This window comes from Trichoplusia ni, chromosome 16 (genome assembly GCF_003590095.1).
Source record: "Trichoplusia ni isolate ovarian cell line Hi5 chromosome 16, tn1, whole genome shotgun sequence".
Taxonomy (NCBI): Eukaryota; Metazoa; Arthropoda; class Insecta; order Lepidoptera; family Noctuidae; genus Trichoplusia; species Trichoplusia ni.
In genome coordinates, this window is record NC_039493.1 from 7,122,800 (window position 1) to 7,148,230 (window position 25,431).

At 36.8% G+C, this 25,431-nt stretch overlaps 1 protein-coding gene across 1 annotated transcript; it reads right to left on the reverse strand.

Moving 5' to 3' along the window:
- On the reverse strand, positions 1 to 23,650 carry LOC113501906 (protein limb expression 1 homolog). The gene is made up of 4 exons (XM_026883218.1): positions 22,096 to 23,650; positions 1,512 to 1,708; positions 895 to 1,088; positions 1 to 437 (listed from the first exon to the last, which is right to left on the reverse strand). Exons 1-4 carry the CDS (start codon positions 22,169 to 22,171, stop codon positions 65 to 67), a joined length of 840 nt encoding a protein of 279 aa, XP_026739019.1. The 5' UTR covers positions 22,172 to 23,650; the 3' UTR covers positions 1 to 64.
- Between the last annotated feature and the right edge of the window lie 1,781 nt (positions 23,651 to 25,431).

Consider the following 25,431-nt stretch of genomic DNA (forward strand, 5'->3'; position numbering starts at 1 on the left):
TCTTAGACTATATACCTATACTTAAATAACAAAAGTGTGAGTGTGGCGAGGAGGCGCGATGAGATCACTGTTGCTGCTGCGGCGGCGCGAGGCGCGCGGCCAGGTGGAGGATGTCGCGCTTCTCCTTGGGGAAGCGCAGCTCGCGCGCGGCCAGGCGCGCGGCGCGCAGCTCGCGCTCGGCCCGCGCCAGCTCGGCGCGGAGCACGCCGCCGCCCGCCGCCGCCGCGTCCCGCTCGCGCGCCGCCCACTCGCGCGCCATCTGCTCGCGCATGGCGTCGTCCAGCGCGCGCGCCGAGTAGTGCGCGACCACCTCCTGCCGCGAGCACTGCCGCTCGCGCATCGCGCGCAGCGACCCGTTCCAGTGCAGCAGCTGGAACACCGTCATCAGCTCTTGGAACTCCAGCATCGTCCGGCCCTTGTTTGCTTCTAGCATGAACCTGCACAAACACAAAACCCGTTTTATTTACTCTACACTACTTTATTATCTGGCGCTTGGGAACAATTATGAAGTTTGCTCATACATACTCCCCAACAATGGGAAGAAAGCACACGCTATTCTTTCTTTGTCTTGCGAGCCGGACGGATCTCGGCCAACTCGATGAAAGGAAAATAATAATCCTTCTTTTATGTCTAACTTTCATTATTTATTCATGCTTCCGTGCCGTATACTTAATGTACTCGTACACTATAATAAATTACATTACCTACAAAGTAATACACTCATCTATCTCTAAGAAAGTTTCGTACATTAAATCTTTGCTTTTTACGTGAAAACATTTACCGTTATGAGAGACCTTATATTTACTTTCAAGTGGAATTTCTAGGACTGTTCACAGACACGCGCTGTGATACCATTTTCTCAATGAAGTGATCACCATAGTACGCAGTACGAACCTGAAAGCTGCGATCCCCGCGCTGGGGTCCTGGTGGTGCGCGGCGGCGTCGCCTGCGAAGGAGGCGCGCGCCTCCGCCACCGCCTTCTCTATGAAGTGCTCAGAGATGCGCCGCGACTCGTGCTCGTTGAACACGCTGTTCATGAGCGCGATCTTCGCAGCACTGCGCCGCGCTTCTGCCTTTGTCGGGCAATTCTGTGTTACAAAACAGGCAAAGTTCAAAAGTTAGTTAACGTTCAGTTTCGACTGTATGGCAGTCCAACGTCGAATGGTTTCGTGCGATTGCAAAAATTGTAAATGACCTTGAAAATGTGTTCTTCATCTTTGATGCTGGACTACCATCCCCTCATATTTTTTTAACCAGTGAATTTGCCAAAATGCCCAACTCCATAATTACTCCAATACTTCAACATTATTTTTAAAGTTTAGCTTAGTTTAAATACTTTATATATCTCAATGTCTCCTTATATAAACCGAACAAATTATCAAGCGTTTACACAAGCGCGAGCGTTATGCAGTGCAACGCGCGATGTTCGATACTTGCTGTTAAAACATGTTCAAGCCTCATTACAATATCAAATATCATCAACAATATATTTTGATACACTGAAGACCTACCTGAAAGCTACCAAAGCAGGCTCCTCCGGGCAGCGTGACGTAGCAGACGTAGGGCGGGTGCGCGGCCGGCACGCTCTCGTAGATGACGAGCGCGCCGCCCCCCGCGCCCGCGCCCGCGCCCCCTCCCCGCGCCGCCTTCACCTGCCAGAACTCCTGCAGCGCTTCCACCACGTTCACTGTTGATAGCACTCCGTCAGCTGCACAACCAAAATACAACTTTAGTATATAGAGTTAGAGTTTAAATTTTGCTAGCACGTTTCGAAAGCTCAAGAGTTAGTGATAGCACCCTGTCAGCTGCACAACATATTTTACACTTTATTGACATAATCTTAGAATTTAAAGCTTCAAGATTCGTTTTAAGCTCAAAAGTTAGTCGCATGGTATTAAATTTTAGGTCTTTTTGTAATGTAGCAAATTTAAAACCTTGGATGATACCTGACCTGTTGGGGTAATAAAGGAAGTTTTAAATACTAAACATAAAACAACGTATTTTTATGGAAATGTTTGAACAACCTTTAAATTTGTTAAAATAATAAATTTTATTTTCATTGTTACGGTGAAAAAGCTAGAGCGGATCAAATTATTTTTTAAGTGAAGGTATGGGGAGAACTCATTATTCAGGTTAAAACCTCTTTGTGTTTTCTGATTCGGAAATCCAATACGTTTCTGAGCACGATCAAAAGCACGGAAAATAATTTTAAACGGAGCCAAAACATTTTTTTTTTAACCTTATGCTGAGAGGATTTTATTTTTAAGCGTGAAAAATGCGAATTCGATTCGTCAAAACACAAATCGGAATTAGTCATAACTATTACTTGGTTGTTTACTGATCTGCGAATCTTATTATCACGCAACATTATCACACCTTTAAAGACGGAGATTATTTACGCATTTTTTTCGTAGTGCGAAGTGCGACCTTTTGCCGAGCGTTCGTGCCTCAGTACAGTCGCAATAATGCCATAACGATTGTAAGTTTTTGACGTTGTACGGGTCTCAGGATCTAACCGATTTTGAAAACTATTTTAGTACTAAAAAGCTAAGTGATCTGTGATAATTATCAAAGCCATGTATTATTAACCCAATGTAGCTGCCACTATAGACCGATCTCAACATAATAATGCGATAAGGTTAAGATCCATAACCCTGAATCCTACTTTTCGCAGAAACATGAAGTGTAAACATGTAACTTAATACCTAAACAGTTACATAGTTCAGAAGTCTAAATGTATTGCTGTTTATCGATCGCATGCGTACCCCAGTTCCAAACAGCGCGCATTTAATACCAACGTTATCTCCTTCCCAACTGTCAAAGCACAAGCATGTCCCGTTTTAAAAAACACATCCAATTTGTCCCGCCATTTGCCCCACAATCATTGCGGGCAATTTGTTTGTAAAAGCCAAGTTTTATTCATATTTCCGCTGGCACTCGTAATGATTATGACTTTTAAAGCGTCGGGATAAACTCGCAGACCAAGAATAACTTGCATATCAGATCAGAAGTCGCCATTACAGCCGGCCTTAATGTAACTAGCGTCCTTATTAGGTTGAGCCTGCTAATGTTGGTCGTTCTCTTTATTACGTTTGCGATACCTGTACCCGGTCGCTGGTCGGGTGCTAAATGATTGACTTGATCTGTAAACTAACTGTACTGTTAAGTTAAAGCGATCGTGTATTTTCTATGGGTACCTGTTGAAGCTTAATTTGTATATACAATTTATATACATATTTTATGTGAGATAATAGATATGTTTATAAAAATACTCAGTTTCTGACGTTGCGTTTCTATTCTCTCAGTGGTAGTGTAAACTTGATCTAATTACGTAGAAGGAAACTAAATAAGCGTCATGTACAATGAGAAATACTTATAAAATGTGTCCCCCTATCCTTTGTATAGGGGTACACTATGGTGTAGTGCCTGCCCTACAGAAAGAGGGGAGTCTAGAAATACCCGCCGAGCACCAATTACGTAATGCTCATGTGTTTATCGCCTGAAGTGGACGCACTAGGGCCGCAATTAGCGCGCCATTCAGCACTACCACTGTTTGTGGGATGTTCTATGTTCGCTCGTTTTAGAATTCCGAAGGAATTTACTGACTTTATGATACTAATCTAATAAGCATGCTAGTTAACCGTAGCTTGAAATTTTCTCTCAATTCAGAGCGTAATGCAATTTACATATCCACGTTTACTTTAATGCTTCACTAACACATAAAATGATGAATTTTTATTGTTCCACCTTGAGTGCGAAATCTCGCTTTGTTACGAAGTAAATATGCAAATGCTTGACAAGTTTAATTTATGAGTCGGCCGTATAAAATTCATCACCCGCAAACACTAAATCCGCGAGTGATTCGGCGAGAATTCCCCATTTGCATGATGACTTTTACAAAAGCAATCAAAATGTTAAGTCCCAAAAATTTGCAAGCGGCGGGGAGCTTTCGAAATTGGCTAAGTATTATGGGATGGGTCTACGCAAAGTTTAAATTCCGATGGATAGTTTTGAACAGTTTTAATCGTGGTCATGGATAGTTCGGCTATCGGGTCTCATTGTAATCGTAATCAGTTATGGTATGGGATCAGAAGGGTAGAGGTTAACCAGGTTATGTGGATATGAGTCGTAACAATTACGATGCCCTAATTATTAACCAAAAATGATCGCATGAACATGAATGTGCAGCTGGATGATAGCGTTGAAACGGAATATATCCAGTTCAAATTTATCTGCTGCATAAGCTTAACGAAGTTTCCCCAAAGTCGGTAAGATAATCTTCAAATACAAATTGTATGCACTAGTTGTGCATACAATCTTCAAGATTCATGTCGACGAATTGCGAAAATGAATCTTATCCCCTTGATATAAACGATATCTGAACTTGCTCATTGGTGGACATTGGCAAAAATGTGGTTTCAACTTACATTTGTAGGAGTTCAGTCATTTCTTCAGATTGGGATTATTAAAACAATAAGCTCATTGAGGAACACGCTTTATATATTAGTTCTCAAAAAAACTCAATGTGACAATATACAATATTACTCCCCCAAGTTTATAATTACATCATCGTCGTCACTTAAATGTAACTAAAACCGACAGAATACTCAAGATTAATTTGTCAACATGACACATAGTTCTTGGGTGTAGACAATATGGTTTTGCTAATTGTGGCACTATTAAGAGCAGTACATTTCAAGTAATGAGACTTCAAACGAAAGTAAAAATTAAAGCGCTCTGCGGTTCTGCCGGCGCGGCGCGGCGTCCCTGTGTAGACATTATTATCTCACAATGAGTCGACTGTTTCAGTCTGTTTCTGAAAGGCGACGTTTGCGAGGGCTCTCAGTCGGCTCCTACCCCCATCCGTTACGATTTCTCAGGATTTCCCCGCTTTGAAATGTCTCCGGAATATCCGGAGGGGGCAATTTAGGCGGACTCGTTATTGAAAAAAGTGAAAAATGATGAAAATATTTCGAAACGATCCAACTTCTGCTTCATTGTTTACCTGTTAATTATTAAAGGGAGGGAAGAATGGTTGATGTTTCAAAAGACAAAATTGACAAAACAAAAAGGCTATTAGGAGTCTGTGACAAAAAAGGTTAAATAAATTATTGTGACCTTGACCCCTTCAAAAACAACTGGCATCGTACATTAAACGTGGCGAGATGAAAGAAGGGTGCAGAGAAGAAGCCTATACGAAATCTAATAAAATAGTACCTAGTATCCACTTTCTACACGAATTGCGATCTCAAAAAGCAGGTGAGTGATTCATTATGAACACAGACCGCGAAATACCTCTCTGGTGCGCACTAAATCACAGAAAGTACAAGTGAACGAACGAAAAATAGGTTTAGTACAAAAATAATGTATATAACTGAACGTTCTAGCCTATGTGCACATTAACATACCCATAACGACACTCGTAAAGCTGACGACAAACGTATGTATGCCAGAGTATTGATTGCCTTGTCACCGTAGTTGTAAGTAACATGTTACACGCTGGTGACATTATTGTGTATCGTAATTAATAATTGTACGGAACCACAGGTTTACTGTTCCGTAATATTTGGATCATCATTTGAGGTTTCATTTGAATTGTTGAATTTAATTGTAGTTTGATGTTATATATTGCTTGTTATTGTTTTTATAATTGATTGCTGTGCGTAGATTGTAACATCAACAACAATGGTAGGGCGGGGAATAAAATGAGGAAAGAATAATAAACAATTAAGGTGATTGATATGCAGCCGTCTTTTCAAATGCTTATTATTATTTTGTCACGTTTCTGGGACGGTCATTTACAGGGTATGATATGATGTTGACTCTTTATTAAGCTACGAATGAAGTGATACAAACCTTTTCTAGAAATATTATTAACTGTTAAAAGTTCACACAGTTCCAACAAAAAGTTGTGCAAGTCGTGACGTAAGCGGAGTTCCAGGCAAGATGGCGAGGAGAGCTCTCCAAGAAGATATACAAGAGAATAGTACTCGGTTGCTCCTGCTAAGTACAGTTAGTATTAATAAAGGTTTTTTTAGGTGTTAAAAACTAGGCTTTATAGTTATTAAAATGAATGACGTTTATGTTAGGCGAAAAACAGTTTAAGAAAAGTTTTGGTTATCGTTTGTGTAAAGCATGTACTTTTTAAATAATTGTATAAATGATGATTTAAAAATCTTGGAATATATACATCATCATCATCATCATCATCTCAGCCTATCGCCGTCCACTGCTGAACGTAGGCCTCCCCCAAAGAGCGCCAACCATCCCATTATGTATGTACATACATATATATTCCAAGATTTTGGTACTGACTCTACAAGGTAATAATTTTAGTTTTATAAAAGCTTGCTATAAATAATATAAAACCATATTACTTTAGGTACAGTGCAATTCAATTAATAAACTACAATTAACAGCACCTATAATAATTAAGTACCAGGATTATAACTCTCATTTAAAGTATATAAATACCTGACTGGAGAATCCTCCCTTAAGTACGTATTAAAGTTTATAGCTAATAATATAAGTAATATAACGGTTGCTAAGCTTATTTTAGCAACAACCGTTTATCGATTATTGCTAATGTAATTTCAACTTGACTTTTAACAAACCATAAAATTCCCGTTATCATTAAAGTATTCAACTTCAACTAGTTGTGCGAATCCACTAATAAAACAGTAAAACATTACGTTATATCATTAGATCGTAAGATAAATAATTGTTCCTGTACACTGCGGTTAATGTTAATCAAGGAAGGGAAATTGCCGATAGCGGCGCGTCAATGGAAACAAAACACTGTATTTACTCAATAGGGGAGAAAATTGCTGGCATATACTTGTACTATTTCACATTACTTTTTATCGGGCTGGTGATCCACTGTACTGTAAGGTTGTGGTCTCATTGAGCACGGAGGAGGAATGAGAGAAACAGAGATAAACGAAGAATGCACATGAAAATATGAATAAATGTTAAACAAATCAGTTTTTTCATATGCTAATAATACATGTATTTTAAGCATGCACTGTTTCGATACATTTCTTATAAGGTGACTAATGACCAAAAAATATATTTTCTATTAGTTTTCAACGTTGCTTTTTATTTTAGAAGTTTGTCGCTGGCCGACAACACCGTTCTATAAAGTCTTCTTCTTTGCGACGAAATCATTCGTAGAACATTCGTATAATACAACGATCATGACATATACAATAAACATGACGCTACCCGCTATGAGCGCGACCACCGCCTTATTGTTCCAATATCAAAGTAATTTGCAGGGAAATTGACAGTTTATTTATTCGATCGTTTGCTCGTGGTATTAAGGACATTTTTATTTTCGAACGCCTTCGTCGTCTTTAAGGTGAGAAAAATCAGTATTTAATCGAAATACTTTATTACAAGCACTGTAATTCGTGAGTTATGTATGGCTTCAATCTGTTTCCTGGTTTTAATCGCAAGCTTTCATGAATCATTTCATACATCGCTATACACGATCGCTATAGCAATCGAGTATTTATCTGCGAGGCTTCTATTATGAATGGCTGTATTGCAATAGTATTGATTCGAAGCCATCATTACCTGGCTATCGTCCGAGCAATCAATCGATCGTACGTGACTACAAGTAACTGTCAAAGCGACTGTAATTGGCACCTGACGTTGATGCCTAACAAAGTAACGTACAACAGAGAGAATGGACGTTCAAACGGTACGAAATATTCCGTCTTTCAATGAAAATTCACCAAAATATTCCACAATTACCGATACTCAAATTTATTTGAAACTCTTTAACCAAAAAGCTGGCTAATTTACAGTAACTAAGCGAGTGTTATTTTGAATAAATGGGAATATCGGTATCCTATTTTAGCCTGTGGTTATGCTGTCAAAAACATGTTACATTAAACATTATGCGGTTATAAATTACTGAACGATACTATGTATAAAGCAATGACGCAAAATGTATTCAGTTACATATGTAGTTATAACATAATTCTTTAACACTAAAAACATTAAGTATACATATAGTTCGACAATTTGTAAGTAAAACTAACTTGTTATAAGATTCAATATGTATACCCAAACTTCCCCCTCAGTAGATGTCTATACATAATATTATGTGTATATAGATCACACAATTAGATAAAATTGCTTTAGACTCTATCACTATCTACTTCTATTAAAATATGATTTACTATTTGACATTTCTATAACATTTTATAGAGGAAACTGTGTCATTTCTCCGTATTGCCACTTGTGTCAGTTCACACGATCTGAAACGCCGATTTAATCATTCGTCATACTACTTACTAGAAAGCTTGTGAATGTATGAACACAATAATGGCACTATGTGGGATTTTATCACGTTATTTTCATATTAAGAGTCAGTTTTCGCAAGTCATTTCACTAACGCGATGATTAAATCTCTATTGCGATCGTTCTCATACATTTGTAAAAGTGTTTTTGCGTTTATTTTGTATAAGTAAAACGAAACTGTCACGCAGATTAATTAATGGTTGCTCGTCGATTTATGTATCGCTGTTATTTAGTATTGATGTTACTTTTACTTTTGACTGGTTTTTATGTTGTTTTGATTAAATTGTCGGCGAGATCTCAAAATCACGTAGTTATTTATTCCGTAACTTGTTAGTACAAAAGTTTCTAAGAATTATGTTTTTTGTGATTGTCGTTATGAACGGGATGTGGCGCTTTTTCTTCAAACTTTCATATGAAACTTTAACTTTATTATTACCTTGTAACTTATTAGTTCGTTTGCAATACAAGTACATTCTTCTACATTATTGTTTTTTTTTAATCGAACTTTTTTATCGACCTTTATATTAGAAAAATGGTTTAACACACTGAAAGCGAATCTACCAACACTAACACACAGTAAAACGCATCAATAAACAAAGATTCATCCACTGCAGTCTCCCAGGAGAGCGGATGTTCCATCAATATAATTCCTAAGTATTTAACACTGGTTGTCAAGATAGTCCTGTCCTTAGGGAACATGGCCGCTGGCTGACGACAGATAATTGGCAAATGACAAAGGTCAGTGACGTAATGATGTCGAGAAACATCAGTCCCTGATGGTTATCGATTGATTGCTATTTTGGTGTTGAATAAGATTAAGAATTAAGACATTTCCTACTCGATTTAGACAGGTGGGAAGTATTAAAGCATAAATGTATTTTTATTCAATCCTTCTATTTACCGACTTCTGATAAAGGAGGTTTCTCAATTCGACCGTGTATATGATTTTTAGCCTTTATTTTTTTATGAAATAATTCAAGTGGTTTACAAAAATTATGAAATGAAAATTCCTGTTTAAGCGAATATAAGGCGCCTAATGAAAACAAATTGAAAATCCGTGTTAAAAACATACATTGTTACCAAGATATTTGTACAATATTTCAGTTAACAATGGCTTACTCTAAAACCGCTGACCTAAATAAAACTAAACTGTGTCGCCAAAACTAGCAAAAGCCGCGCATAATAGACTGTGATTGATGCCGCTTGTAATTTTAATTGCTCGGATTTGTAGCCCGATTCTATACAGGTATTTTAACGTATAATACAACCGTTGCGATTTTGGAATAGGAAATAAAAAAGAAAAGTAACTATAAAAATTATTAGCTCACAAAACACAACACTCATTTGTTACCTACACGTATATTATCGTCATTTCACTGGAAAAGCGATTACTAAATATAATTCGTATCGATTTTAGCACCTACACGTCCATAACGACCTACATAGGTTCAATTTGTTAAAAAAACACGGTTGTTCATCAGATAATACATACAATACTAAAAGCTTTGAAAACACGATAGTCGTTTGAAACCACCCCCTCATCGTATAGTGAACGAAGGTAATTAGCGGCGCATCACTGGGCTGCAATCACGAACAAAGCCTGGCTCCCATACCACTGCCACAGCCACTACTGTACAACCCCCCCCCCTTCCCCCTTGAAGGTAAAGTTCCATACTGGACCGTTGACGTGTTGATACGACAATTATCGAAGTAACACCGGGAAGATGACAATCGTTTGATAAGATCGTGCATTTTCTTACACTGTCGGATTGCCGAATCGTCGTTCCCAACGTCTGCGATTGATGCCACACATTTCATATTCTAACTTTTTTCACATTGGACGGACGTAAGACAGTGAAGGGATGCGGGTCTGTGACTGCACGGAAATCCCCCATGAGGTTCACAAAGTAATCATAACTCACATAAGATAGCCCCATATGTCAACAAGAATCGCAATAAGGAAAGAAATGAAAACTGAAGCAAGATAAAGGCGACCTTGAAGGTTGAAAGGGCATCGCAATTTCAGCGAATCACTTTGACCAATGATCCAAATAAAAAGTAAATGCTTCGGAATTTAAACGTTTCAAATCTGAGACAGACTGTCGTTGGGATTTTTCGGCCTGATTGACAGAGAGAAAGAAGTTTTTATACTTGTGTTGGTGTAACAAAGAGCTCGGTATAGAACATTTATTACTACAAGGTCTGTTACGTCAATAATTAAAAGAATATATTCTAGTCGTAAGTTATGCCATTTTCTAATTCACAGTAATAAAGCTAAAATACGGAGAGGTTAAGTGTACTTAAAAGAAGCGCCGCATCTTACTTAATCCATTACTGCAAAAAGACTTCATAATACACCTCTCAGCCAAAGAAATAGGTCGGCTATCTAAAATAAAATCTTTAGGTACTATTAGATTTGAAAAATCCTATTTAGTTCCCTCTTGAATGGGCTTGGATATTTCTCGCAGATAGATATTAAAGCTTTGCTGAGTCTTTATCGCGTTTATGTCATATTCTCGCTAAAAGCCTTAGTTACTGCCCTCCTAGAGCAAAATATGATAACAAACGACTGTAACAAAACTGTATTTTAATAAAATCTTCAACTATTAAAGATATATCATAAAACTGATAAGATAAAGACATTCAAGCCGTTTCACAAAGGACACTAATCAGTAGTAATGTCAAAAACCTTTATATTACTGGTTTATAACTAATTTGCAAAAGTTAATGAGCTCTTATCATTCGCCTATAAACACATCATTAACATAAATCGACATTTTCATTATAAACTTATTTTTTTTAAAGCGCGAACTAGTTTATGGCACGAGCACCGTGTAGGGTCAACACAAAAACTAAATATAGTTTTGTAACCAATAAATACCGAAAGCGTAAAGTTAATAGTCTGTCTGAGCGTATTTTAAAAATTATAATCGTAATTTGCATGTTTAAGAAGTAAAATTTAATACGTATATGTTTCGAAATTGGAAATTTCGATGATAATATCTTTTGATATTTTGCGTGGCCATGTTTGGAATTAAGACTATCTTATCTTGGCCTCAGAAATCTAATAACACATAAAATTATAAAAGTGAATGCCAAAATATTATTCTACAAGTTTGTTCCATACCAGAGATATGCAAACTATTTCGTATTCTCGTCTCCGGTGCATTGTTATCTAACATAAGTTACCCGGTAGAGTTCAGCAGAGATCACCGGAACGTATTCAGATGTTTAACTTTAGAACATTCTGGCTGAATGTACTCAATTCAAGAAAAGTAATTGAGTTTCTCTCTACTATGACACTTTACAGAACCTAACACAGCTAAAAAAAAACGTTTACTTTTTTTCCATAAGCTACAAACATTCTGTTTCAGACTAGGTAACTAAAAGCTAGCTTAGCTGTGAAATAATATTTCAAAGCACCTTCCGGACGGAATAAAAAGGTTTAAAAAAATGTTAGATTATGAAACAAAGGGAACAATACTTTTTGTTGGGCCGTAGTTGCGCACAGTTACCGAGAATTTGCAGCGGTAATATATTAGTCCAGGAACAAAAGTAGTTAATTATTCTGTTTGATCTGTAACGTAGGGTCGCGATAGCGTTTCATTGGCGCTCATGAAGTTCCATAATTAATGGCTAGTTCGCACACTTCAGCGAAATCTAATAGGAATCGTAATTTCATATGAAATGCGACATTCACCTGGTATTAGCGGAAAGAGATTTTAATTAGCTTTCTTTCTACAATGTTTTATAAATAGTCTTTAAGTACAGCTTTGTAAGACTGGGGTCATTTTAAAGTGGTCCTTCAGTTCGAACTTGACGCTGAGGACCACTTAGGATCTGAGCTTATTTTGTTTTCAGTCAATATTTAAGTGCCTGCCTGTAATTTGTTTTCACAAAGCTTTCATTATTTTTTAAACAAATATAGTATATATTCTACATTGACAATAAAACTGTATGAAATGGGTACACAGATGACGCCATATTGAATTCGGACATGAATCGGAGACACATCGGAGCAACACAAGCGTGAAGCGAGCACAAACAGCGTCCCCCAAATATTCAACACAGAGTCACATTTATTTATTGTGAAAACTGAACATTTATTTACTTATTTCATTTGTAAAAATATTGTCACATAAAGAAATCTGATTCATTTGAACATTTTTATTTTTGTGCTGCGTGTTTTTTGGTAACATAAATTTCGTTTTCTTTATTCATAATCCGATTTAAGCTACACAATGGTTGACACGCTAAGTCGAGGCACGAAACAAATTATAATTAAAAAGTCAATTCTAAATACGTATTAACTTAACCTTTGGTATAAATAAGAAAATTAATAAAAATCCAATACACAAGAACTTTACTAAAGAAGATATTACAATGAATCCAATATAGAACAGTGACATCACTAGAAATACCACCGAAAGTTAAAAGTAACAGCCTTAGAATCGGTCCCGATACCAAACAGATCCGCGGCACAAAACCAGTTGGGAGCAAGGAAACAAATCTCAAATGCCAATCATCTTAAAGAATTAGTTGACTGTTAATTATGTACGTTTAACTTTGTATTGATCACTTTACGACGTCCAATAAATAATTATATCCGTCCAATCATACGAACGTCGGGGTTTTTATTATTTAACTGGACTTACACGGACTGATATTATTTTTTTGTTGAGGTAAAAAATAAGGTCGTGTTGAACTCCGATTGTGGGACGATAGACTTTGTGCGGCTATGAACGTGATTGCTTCCGATTGTATTGATTTAAAATGGATTAGTGAGATGTCTAAGATTTTGTTCGTAGATTGTGAGAAGTCAGCATAGTAACAAGAGTTAGGAGAGATTTAGACTAGGTTTTTACAAAAGTTGCAAACGTGGCAAAATATCACCGAAGAAATTTTATTTTTGATCATTCAATTTTCAAATACTATATTTTCCTGATTATCATTTTTTTAATCTGTAATCCTAACCATACTACACGCAGCGCTACCTCTCAAAATCCAAGTTTATATGTCCTCAACTTCAAATGAATGTCTAGCCATCTGAGAGTCTCACATTCATAACAATTAAGCTAGCATCGAGCTTTATGACGTTCACTAAACTTGAGGGAAACGGAAACTCGCTGAGACATGAGAAACTGACCTGCAGAGACATACAGCTTCTAATGGAAGATATACAATGGTTATTCGAGAATCCAGACGTTTTGGTAGATGGTTCCACTCCAGTACAATATACAGAAGACTGTATTCTAGTACCTATTCACATGACATAAAATAGATAACTAGATAGCAATGTACATGGTGCTTACGTCCTTTTAAAATAATAGAAAGAGTTTCTATACCTACCTACATATTTTTGTGATTTCTCTGAATGGAGGCCTTTTCCCAGCCTATACTTATTACGTACAATTGAGTTACGGAGTTTTGTAAATTAATATTATTTCAACTGACTAATCATACATTTTTAATATCTTATCCACGTTGTATTTTTGGAAAGAAGGCTATGGAGCATTCGAAATTACAAAATAAAGTATGGAACAGTAATGTTCTATACTCCGGGGAAATCATCTGATGTTCCGCACTTATATTTTCTTCAACCAACATGTTTATTACAAGCTCATTAGTAAATGAGCATACATCAGTCTATCTGGGGGTTAATATTTTTAAAACCTCGAAAATATTGCTATCAAGCATACTATGACCAAAAAATGATTTTGTAAAAACCTATTCCGAGCTCTCTTTTCACTTACCTATTCCACGAAGTAATGCTATTTGGACTTAATGTTATTTTATAAAGGGCAAAAAATATTTATCTGTGTTATTTTTACACATGAGAACATCAAACATGGCATTGAATGACAAGCCTAAAAAATGAATGAACGAATGAAAAATTCATAACCTCAAAATGTAGCGAGAAAAATTACAAATGATGTCTTAATAAAAGAAATTATTTCAAGTAATTTGATTTATTAATCGCTGTGAGTGTTAATTCACGTTTTCTCGCAAAGACCCTTATAGCCTTGCTGTCAATCAAGAACTCAAATGACAGCTGTCAACTTGGTATCATTATCGGCAGAGGAAATTAAATTATTCGAATTTCAGTGTTAAAATTGTGAGAGAAAAAATACTGTGATACATCCGCGTGATGATTTTTCACACAATATAATTTAAGTAAGCAAAGATTGATTCACTATTTTGCCAAAACTGTTTAAAAAGTTTGCGCGTCATGATAACTGCAATTTTTGACTTTTAATATTCTCTCTCCAATATCTTTTTTCAATCAGACTCATAGGACCACAAAAATAAAACTTCCGTAAAATAAAAGTGGAATTTTAGCATTCAAAGCCAATGATGCAACTAGTTTCAATATCACCTGATGGTTTGATGTTTGAGAATAAAAATTCAAAGTTCAGCTTATGGCTCACCTGCTATCAAAAATGCACTTAAAGTTCTGGTGCACAAGGTCTTAAATTCAGTGTATGTGGTGTACACGGTTCAATAATACCTATCGCCCAGTAACGTGCTTCTGTGAACATTTATGTAGACATATTATAAGCGAATGCCAGATGTAATGGTGTACAGTTGTTTAAATTGTAACGATCCGAGTTTCTGAAGCGATTTCATTAAGCAATGTAGAGTTCGATTCAAAGTTCAATCGACTAGTATTGTAGTTATTGCTGCAGTTACTGTAGTTTAATAGTTGTATAACTTTGATGTTGTGAGTAAACTGACTTCGTAATTATTGAGTGATATTCGTCACTAGTTAGTCTGTTTTCCACAATAAGGGAGTTGTAGATCTCAAAAATAACTTTGACAATACTAAGAAGCTACTCAAGCTACCTAATCTGTCACACCAGCACATTTAAGGGAAAACTGCTCAAGAATCTACGAACAAATTCAGCAAATACATTTAAAAAGAACAGAAAAATCCTCCTTTATTGCGACAAAAAGCATACGCCGCAAATTAACCCTTTTGGGAATTAAAGAAAATGTTTGCACACAAGTGATCAGTAGGTATATCGTGTTGCAAACGTATCCATTAAGCGGGAATTACTAGAAGAGCCAACTAAAGTGGTAACTTCTCGTCTGTCCGTCCACTGGGACCGACCACCGCCATACATTACGCGAACGATGTTCAAAGATCGACACATAAACACATCAGTATATCGCTGACTAATCGTCCATCAACCTATTATGAACCTTATCTACTTTATATAGAGATGTCATTAGTATACTGGTATTTTCAGCTATATGGTATTTGCTTTGAGAACTCTACATGGGACTGCTTTAGTTAGTATTAAGCGAGAATATCGGTACCGAAGTATTTTTAAGCAACATACTACTGTAAAATGGCACTACTGAGTTCTTGAATCAACGCACTGGCCATGACAAGGATAGCTCAACTCCTAAGCCGCAATATTCCCGGAGTCAGGAGCCCTCAACAAGATATAAAGGCCATCCCTATGCAAACGTATTAAACTCTCGACACTACAACACCTCGTATTTCCATATTAAACCTTAATCTTTGCGAGGAAGTCGAGAGAGGTCGCACGTGTATCGCATACCGCAGTACTAGGTTACCAGGTACATTAACACCCGAAAATAATCCCAGTTATTATTATGCGAAATAATCGTAGGGCGCGCGGCTAGAATAATGAAATACTAGTTAAGGCTGCCTGCACATTTGCGGCGGTACTATTTAGAGCCACTGAGTCGGCTCGTTGCGCGCTCGAGTGCTAGTTTCATGGTTGAACCGTACCAAAGGACTAGGGAAATGAATGCTTGCGTTTATACAAACGTAGGTAAATGTGAAAATGGATTTTACGTAGGTTTATGAATTTCGCCTGCATGAAAATAAAATTTGGCTTGAAACAAAGGTTGTGTTTCTGGAAAATACTAAGCTCAAACGTACTTGGTCAATAAAAGGCATTAACTTTAAAAATCTGGTCCTTTTGGTCTGGTCCTTCAGTCCGCGCGTTTATTCGTCGTTCCTTTAGTCCGCGGGTGTGCAGGCAGTGCTAGCATCGATATTCAGGCATTACCAGTGGGCGGTACACTCTGTATGCTCGTGCCGTAGGAATTCGTAATATGTGAGTCAGTATCATGTTGAGGATATCGTGAGATAGTTTATCGCTAAACTCAATTTATGGGCTCGGTCGCCGTGTTTTATTGTTTTCGCGATTTCGTAATGTAAGTTCGTACTTTGATGTTTAATTTTCGAGTATTGAATTCCTTCGAGTTTTGTTACTTTGAATCTAGAACCAAGGAAATATCTTCTAAAGTCGTTCTATCTGTGAAATATATCTGCTTAGGTAGGTATATAAGATATTATATTACGAATTATATTCAAATTCAAACTTGTGACGAAATTTGTTGCAATAAAATATATTTTTAATGATATATACCAAATGAAATTTGATACAGTATGCATAATTAACTTTTTTAAGTATACAAAAACATAAAGAATGTCTTAATAAACTGAAATATTTAATGAAATGAGTTTTGCATATCACTATTGCAGACGCCGACTATTTATAAAATCGAATCGAAAAACAAAAAAGGAAAAACATCGTTTGTTTTTTAACAGAACATTTATTTCTGTACAGCGTACAATAATAAATCAAATAATGTAACCACTGTCTCGTAGTTTTTGTTACCAACAACACGTGTATCGTAAAACAAAGGGCGTTCGCCTGATGTATGTAGGGGTGGACATTTACTAATGATTCTACCACCCCTACTCTATAAATATGATATTAACCCAAAAAGAACTGTGTACTGATAGAGTAATAATCTTTTGATCCTTCTAAAGTGTATTGCTGTTAACGAGAAACCGATCTTTAAAGAGTACTTGATATAAGTTATTTTTAGTACTATGTTTTTGTAACTACTACAGAATATTTTTTATAACCCAGCTTACACGAAGATATACCATAAATGTATGTATAAACATGACTAGCTATGCCGAAATTATTATTTGTCCATTCGTATTTCGACATCTGTTATTTACACCAAAATAATACCACTCAAAAATGTTTTATCATTAAATCCCGAATCGAAATTTAAAATACACAGGACGTTCGGCACGTTCCAAAACAGAAAACAAACGAAACAAATGAACGTAAACAACGTCAAATTAATTACAGGCAAATATTAATATAGGGTAAACAAGAAAATAAGGGCAAGGCTACAATAACCGGGGTAATTCCTTCCATTGAAGTGGCAACACTGATAAAGACTTTAATTGGTGTTTACACCGTAAAATGTTATCCTCGTATTAATCTTGGTAAGGTGTAAATCCGATAGTCCCTCTGGCATTACAGATGAAGCCATAAATGTACTTCAGAGTATGTAATAGCGTTAGAATAATTAACATTAACAAACGTAAGTCGTGGTGTAAACGAATCACTAGGAATAGACACCAGTTTTAACTGTTAAACTTTAAAGCTGTTACTTTTTTATTTAAACAAAATATTCGCAAAATTGTTGTTTTATGAAATGGGCAAGTTGACTATTAATTTTTGTACTATTTTTTTTTATTAAAATACGATATTACTACGTTACGTTATTACGCAATACGATTTAAATACCTGTTCTTTTTGTCTTAATACGGAGTAATCTCCGAGATCTTTAACTGCCAGTTAAACAAACAATTTACCGTCTAATCGTGATGTTTGATACGTTTACTGAATGTAGTTCCCCTGTTCAATAAATGGGCATATTTAGCTGAGCATTCTGCGATACTCCTAGGATGCTAACGGTTCCATTGTGCAATCACGAGGACAACAAAGGAGGTCCAAGGTCAGATGTTTACGTTAAAATAATATTATCAACATTATTTATTGGATACATCTTGATCTCTCGTAAGTTGTTACTAACTTGTATTATCGATGTTTAGTTTATGTTAATTTTGTAGCGTTTACACGAATTTTAGTTAACAAAAGACTATTGTTATGAATGAGCATATGTTACGTAAACGAAAATAATTAATGACATTTGTTATATTCGCATGTTAGTTGTATTTGCGCACAAACGACTCACTCTAAGACTGTTTGGAAACTTGTTTGGTGTCTGAATGTCATACTTAGAATTATTATACTTTACACTACTTGCATATTTTCCGAAGGTTATGGACTTAAGGCTGAATCCGACAAAAATATTCACAGAAAATAAGATCGAATCTCTGTTTACTTCACACATGGTTTAAGCGTGAGGATACAGCTATAACGGAACAATTTCAATAAAACTGTATCATCTGACATTTATTAGTGTATATTTTGTTTCCTGGTAATTATTTACGACGCGTCATCATAACTCTGATGTTGGACCAACTGTTTTTTCACTCCGAAGTGTTTTTGACCCGGGCTTGATTAATTATAGTTATAGAGAAATCCACTTATTGTATAATAGTTTCGATTTATGCGAACCAACATTCTAGCGGTACTTCGGAATTTGCATAATCAATGCTCTATTTCATTACTGTTACGACTCGATTTATTTGAGAACGTCTAGACATTTGGCAAGAACGTTTTTATTTAATCTCAGGAACCTGCCACCACGTCTTAAAGTGGTATTCTTGTAGGTGTGGAAGCGAGACGTCGTCGCTCTGCGCTACTCTCTACATATATCTACTATCTCCAGATCATTCTGTTTGACACATGATTACGCAGCTTGTTTTACGGAGACATTGTTATTGGAATCTAAATTGCTTGTAACGTGCTTGTTACTGACAGGAAGCAAAATATAGAGGTTGTTATTTTACTGGCGAAACACACGTGAGGTTGGCGTACAGGTAACAAAGTGATCATTTTGTTTCGTCTACTAGATTATTTTATTAAGTTTAAATAAAAAGTTATTCTTGAATAATCAGTAACTTTTAAAACCATCTTGCGTTGCTCTTTATTTTAAATGTTTAGTTTAATAAAAAAAACCGTTTCTGCATGTAAATATTTGTTACATATCGCAGCTAAACAGCGAAATTGTCCTATCGAACCGCACGAGTACACAAGCTCATTGGCAACCGAGAAACAAGATCAAATATTGTTAACACTTTCTCCTAGGTATCCAATATCTATGAACGCAAACTGCTTTCATAGAAAGCTTCAACTAGTTTTCAATATTTGTAAGAAATAATTGGTTTATTAGCGTATATTTAATGACTAGTGATTTTTATATAATAAATTTTCAAAAAAAAAATAAAGAACTGTTTTACCGACCGAAAAAAAATCCAGTCGGTAAAACAGCACAACACAAATTTTAGAAGACGTCAGTTGATATTTAAATTTATATTGAAATACAAATATAATTTGTAGACTCACGTATTCGGATGTCTGGGTAGCAATGTGCTTGTTCCATTTTACGCCGGTTGTGATAGCTATAGATTGCAGCAGAATGTTTTACTAGATCACCTGAACGATTGCACCTGAGTGCAGCGTGTGACCACGTGTCGGGGTACTGCTAAACCATCTCTATCTAGTGTCGAACAAGAGAAATTTAAAAGAGAAAACAGTAGCTGGTAAAAGTTTGCACTTTGCTTGAAAAGGCAATTGATTTCTTATGTCGCTAATTTCTGGATCCATTCGAAACTTATTTTAGAAATTTTTATTGAGTTTATTTCGTCCGTGCTTTAGGCATTTAAGAAATCATCGATTTTTTTTTTAAATTTCAGTTGTTTATTTTATATTTAAAAAAACGTTTATGATTTCTGGTAAGAGTCTTAAAAGTCCATTAAATATAACTCTGCAAAGAAATCAAATTTTATGTTTCTAAAAGATTTTAATGTCTATGTATCCAAGATGATTATATTAGTTTTATTGTTTTTAAGAAGTTTTATACATTATCAAAATAAGGAAAATACGTTAAACCTTAATTTACGTTCGTAAAATAAAACGGTTATCTTTGTGTGAAAATAGTGTTTGCTCTATTTTCTCGAATATATTAATGTAAAAAAAGTGAAAACATTCACAAATTCGTCGTAAACATCATTAGCCACACAATTAACAGCTAAGCCGAACTAATAACATGGGACCGACGAATTATAAATATTAACGAGCAATTAAAACTAATAATTGACGTAAAAACTATGAAGATACACATGCGATAAAGATCGAGAAATCGCGAGATATCTCAATGTATAACACGCTATGTGGGACGATTGGAAAGTCGCAGGTCATTTAATAACTAGTACCTTGCGCTATAGGCCTCGTCTAGCTTCCAACCTGACCACAGTGCCTTTATAGACCATCGCAAACGAGATACCTACTATAAAATCACAATTTGAATTTCCTCAAGACAATTGTATTTTCAAGGTTTGATTGAGCTTAAAAGCACCGTTAGGAGCTGTCCAGATTATCAATAGAACCGTTGAACAAGGCTAAGAGCTAAATATTACGAGGATAACACTTGAATGTCGTGTGGAATTACTGTAACGTGAGTGCGAATGTGCGCCGGGACGCGGGACGGCACAGGTGCGCGAGACGGCCGCGAAACCATTCTCACGAGATTACTGGAGAACGCCTTAGAGCATAACCCCCCACAATCCCTACCGGAAAATTATTTCATGAATGAGCCTTTAAAGTTTTCAAGTCGTAGCTTAAAGTAATAATGGTACTCTGACTACTTTCCTATTGCAATTTGATCAGCTGGTTAAGCCTCCCTACTCAAACAAAGAAAATGTTTGCCGTAAATAAAATCTATCAGAAAATATACACGTGCGAGAAATAAAGGCTAACTCACGAATAAAAGTAACAAAACGCAGTATAACTTCATAAAGACTGGTATAATGCCGAGCCGACTACGATTTCCTCTAATATCGTAAAAAGCCTTCGGCGTTCTGTTCACAGTATTATTTTAATAGACAGAGCGGATATAACCGATTTTATTCGGAACACAACGTTCACTGGACTTGTCTGCAAGTTATTTTAGTTTACGTACCCTTCACTGCAAATGTTCACACCGCGGCAAGTACGGAATAACCATTACAATTACGAGCAGGCTCTATTGAAATGTAAATATTAATGGTAAGTATCAGATGTCTGCCGACTGAGTCATCGGCCCGCTCAACCGCACAAAGAGCGAATTTTATACAACTTCTTAAACAAGAATATTGAGACGATATATCATAAAAGATAGTATTTTATTAATATTTAAACATGTTTTAAAACCTCAAAATGTTTTACTTTAAACCGAAGCAAAAGAACATATCAAAAAAGTTGTTTAACACCGGTTTTTAGTTTTAATAACAACGTAATAATTACATTAATGCGTAGGGGTCGTAAAATAGGATCGAACTCCGGCGAGCCGGCACCCATGCAGCGCGGTCGACACCCGGCTAACAGAGACACAGGTTAGACACAAAGAGGTTTTGCACAACGGAGGTTTGTTTCGTTACGTCCAAGTCAGCAAAGGCAATCCCTGGACGTATAGCAGTTTTCACGGTTGAATATTATATTGGTGACCCGAGTTTAGGCATAAAGACACCCAAAAAAGTACCTTTCTGCGATCTTGGATGCAAATTTTAAATATGGAATGACACTAATGAGGATATTCTGAACAATGGATTAACGTTAGGATAGAATGGATTATCCTAATTTATCGCAAAACGATTGTCTACCGACGGTCCTTGGCCACAATACCTCTCGGGCCAGCGAGCGTCGTCCACAGACATATCTGATAAATCAGGCTGTAAGGAGCACTTTGCGATCGCAGAAAGTCACTTTGTCTTTGGCAGGATTCACGGTGGGAATGTGTTAAAAATAAGTGAGGTTGCAAATATCAGCTGACCTCTGTAGACGTCATCGTAGAGGGGGGCGAGCGCGGCGTCTGGCGCGCCCCAGCGGGACGCCTCGGGGTACACCATGGGGGCGCGCCTAGCGCGACATGGCTCTCGGCAGCGGCGCGTGCGTCTGCGTCGGCCGTCGCGCGCGGACTGAATACACTCGCGAACACCTACACGCCGACACACACGCAGACTCACTACACCCACAGAGCAGTCACAGCCAGTGGACCCAGCGACTGAGGAGTCTTCGACATACGTATATGTACAATGATATAAACGTAAATACCTTGTAAAAATTAGGTATCAATATAACCAACAAGATTCTGATTGGAAACCAAAACGTTATCGACAATATAGTCGATGCGTCATATCTTCGAAAAAGAATCCCAAAATTTTTTATAAGTTTTTTTGTATAGCCAATGATGCAGCAAACTACATGAGAAAAGTGGAAATTAGTATACACCAAGATACACACAAAAACGGTACCAAAATGTATACTACTAAGACGGATCTACGAAGCGTAGAGCTTTATCGAAGCTTTCAAATGAGCGTACCATAGCATTTAGTCTGTGTGCATGTGCAGGCGGCCCCGCTCCCCCCACGTGCTTCACTTTCGCACGGTCCGCGAACCCCGTCGCGACACTAGTTTAATTGCAACCCGCTGCAGCAGAACCGGATTTATTGTCTCCCGGTCGATATCACTTCGACGTTGATGGGAAACCAGAGAAATCGACCAGGGTTCCGTAAGCCTACGCAACCGGTTGCCATAGTAACGCCTAGGCTGTTAGTAATAAGCTGTGAAAACTGAAACAGTTATTGACAGTCCTAATTGCCGGGGCATGGCTGGCATCGCGACCTGCGCATGAGTCGCATACGCAGCCGCCGCCGCACTTGTAAAAGACATCAACGCGCGCGCCGTAATGGAAGCCCTTTATGAAGACATTGAACGATTACACGAGTATTTGTCTGCTCTCTACTAGAAAATTGTGCTATTATAGCTTCTTGCGCTGTAAAGTGTTTTATTTATATACTTTTTGTGTTCATCATTGACTCGCGGTTAACTGGAATTTTGACGTCATTCACTTAAAATAAATTCTTTTACTTTACACGTTTTTCATTTACACAATTCACTCGCACTTTAAATAACTTAAATTATTCATAAATAAAGCTCTCTTCCAAGTAAATACTAAAGTTACTTTTGTATCTAAAAGCCCAAACAACTCACAATTAGGCTCAAGAAACATAAACGATTAAATGAATAAATTGCGCAACTCTAGCAAATGGAAAATTGCAATTTCTTATCGATAAACTGCGCTAATATATTGCACTATGACAAATACAAATAAGCTTGTTCGTATAATTAAATTTTAACTTGTAATTCCCGCTATTACGGGTATCCTGCTGTAAAATTAATACATATGCTAAAGCTTGATAAAATCTTACATAAGTTAGTATTATAGATGAAAAAGATAGTTGTGAGTATCCGGTGAACAGCGGATCGGGTACTAAACGGTATAACTCAGAATATGACATTTATTAATTATGATTTTAAATTAGTTATAATAAGTTGTTACGTACAGGTGAATTGTTTTAGGCGGTTCAGAATTTATGGAATTAAGTATTTCGTTAATCCAACTAGTCAAGTAAATCTATACTAATCTATACTAATATATAAAGCTGAAGAATTTGTTTGTTTGATTGTTTGTTTGTTTGTTTGAACGCGCTAATCTCAGGAATTACTGGTTCAAATTGAAAAATTCTTTTCGTGTTCAATAGATCATTCATCGAGGAAGGTTTAAGGCTATAAACCATCACGCTGCGACTAATGGGAGCGAAGATACAATGGAAAATGTGGAAAAAAACAGGGTAGATATAAATCTTAACTTATATCTTCTAACAGCGCGGACGAAGTCGCGGGCAACAGCTAGTTAACAATACAACTGAGTCTGAATTGTGCGTTTGTCTGTTTTTTGGTTAGTTTAAACACCCTATAAGCGTTCCAATTCCATAAAATTAACCCTAATTAGTTGTTCTAGACCATCTTCAACTCTAACCCAAATACAAATCGAGATATTTTTACTCTTTAAAAAAAAACAAATAGATAGTAAGATCTTTTCTTAGAGTAACTAATTTAAAGTAATACTAATCTAATGCGACAAATCCATTGTTTATACGTATGTACCTACTAGTGCAAGCTCAACAATAGGTGTTAACTTGTGATTAGTCCGGCGTCGAGCTTCGATGCGCGGGCGCAGAGCGGTGAACTATGCAGAGCTGCAGGCCGTAGGGCGCGGCGGACCTGCCCGCGGCTACCGACAAATGTTATGCAGAAGTATCACTTATAAATCAATATTTGAACAAAACAAAAATGTTCGCAGAACAATATTTATTTCCTAAGTTAGAACACTTGTAATTCCTATTATTATTATAAACGCAAAAATTTGGTCCTCCTTTAAGCAAAAAGCACTCATCAGATTTAGACGAAACTTGATACACAGATAGTTTATAATCAGGATGAACATTAACACACAGCTATTTAAATATGAATAGGTATAGTTGATAAGGAAAAATGTAAAACCTCAGGCAGGATTCGAACGTGTGATATATTTTCGAGTTTAAGCACCAGTTGCATTACTAACGAAACTAGGGACAACGCTGGCCCAAGTACATTTACAGAACTTAAGAAGTAGGCAGGACTTTTTCTTCAAAGAAATCGATATCCTTGCAAATAATCTGGCATGTCCTTTCCCTCAGTCTCGTAACACCATGAAGACAAGTGAAACAAAACACTAACCACTACCACAACACCACCTAAATTCTTTACCAAGTCCGCGTGAAGTAAAACTTCTGTATTCCATCTTTTTAAAGCTACCGCAACCAGTTTATGTTTTAAATTCGCGATAAAAAAATATCTGCAGCGGCGCGTGTCATTAGCCGCGATGTCGCCCCCCCCCCCCTCCGCCCGCGCACTGGCCAGCCCCTCGCGCCCCCGCCTGCATTTATTAATCTTATTCGGAGAAATCGACGCATCTGAAGACTACCCGCGCCCCCCCTACCCGGAGGTAAGGATACCAAATGGAAACCGAAAACGGGAATTGCTTTTAAACATATTTAGATGATTTAAGACATATTAGCCTGTTTAGGATGTTACCTGAAGAACGTCAATGAACCATCGGAGATCAATTAATTGGTACGTATTACTTTTAATTTAAGCTTATGACAAAACCAGCAAGAATCCGTCTAGCGTCTCTGACATTCACTTCGAAACAGGGCAGAATGAAAAACTGCTTTCAGAACTCAGACGACACAATTTTAAATGAGTCTCGTTACATCAACAGTTC

Excerpts from the sequence above, each read along its gene's own strand:
- LOC113501906 (XM_026883218.1), bottom strand. The coding sequence starts at position 22,171 with ATGGTGTACCCCGAGGCGTCCCGCTGGGGCGCGCCAGACGCCGCGCTC. Across the intron at positions 1,709-22,095 it reads CTACGATGACGTCTACAGAG|CTGACGGAGTGCTATCAACA; the intron begins GTCAGCTGATAT and ends TTGGTTGTGCAG. Across the intron at positions 438-894 it reads GCGGGGATCGCAGCTTTCAG|GTTCATGCTAGAAGCAAACA; the intron begins GTTCGTACTGCG and ends GTGTTTGTGCAG.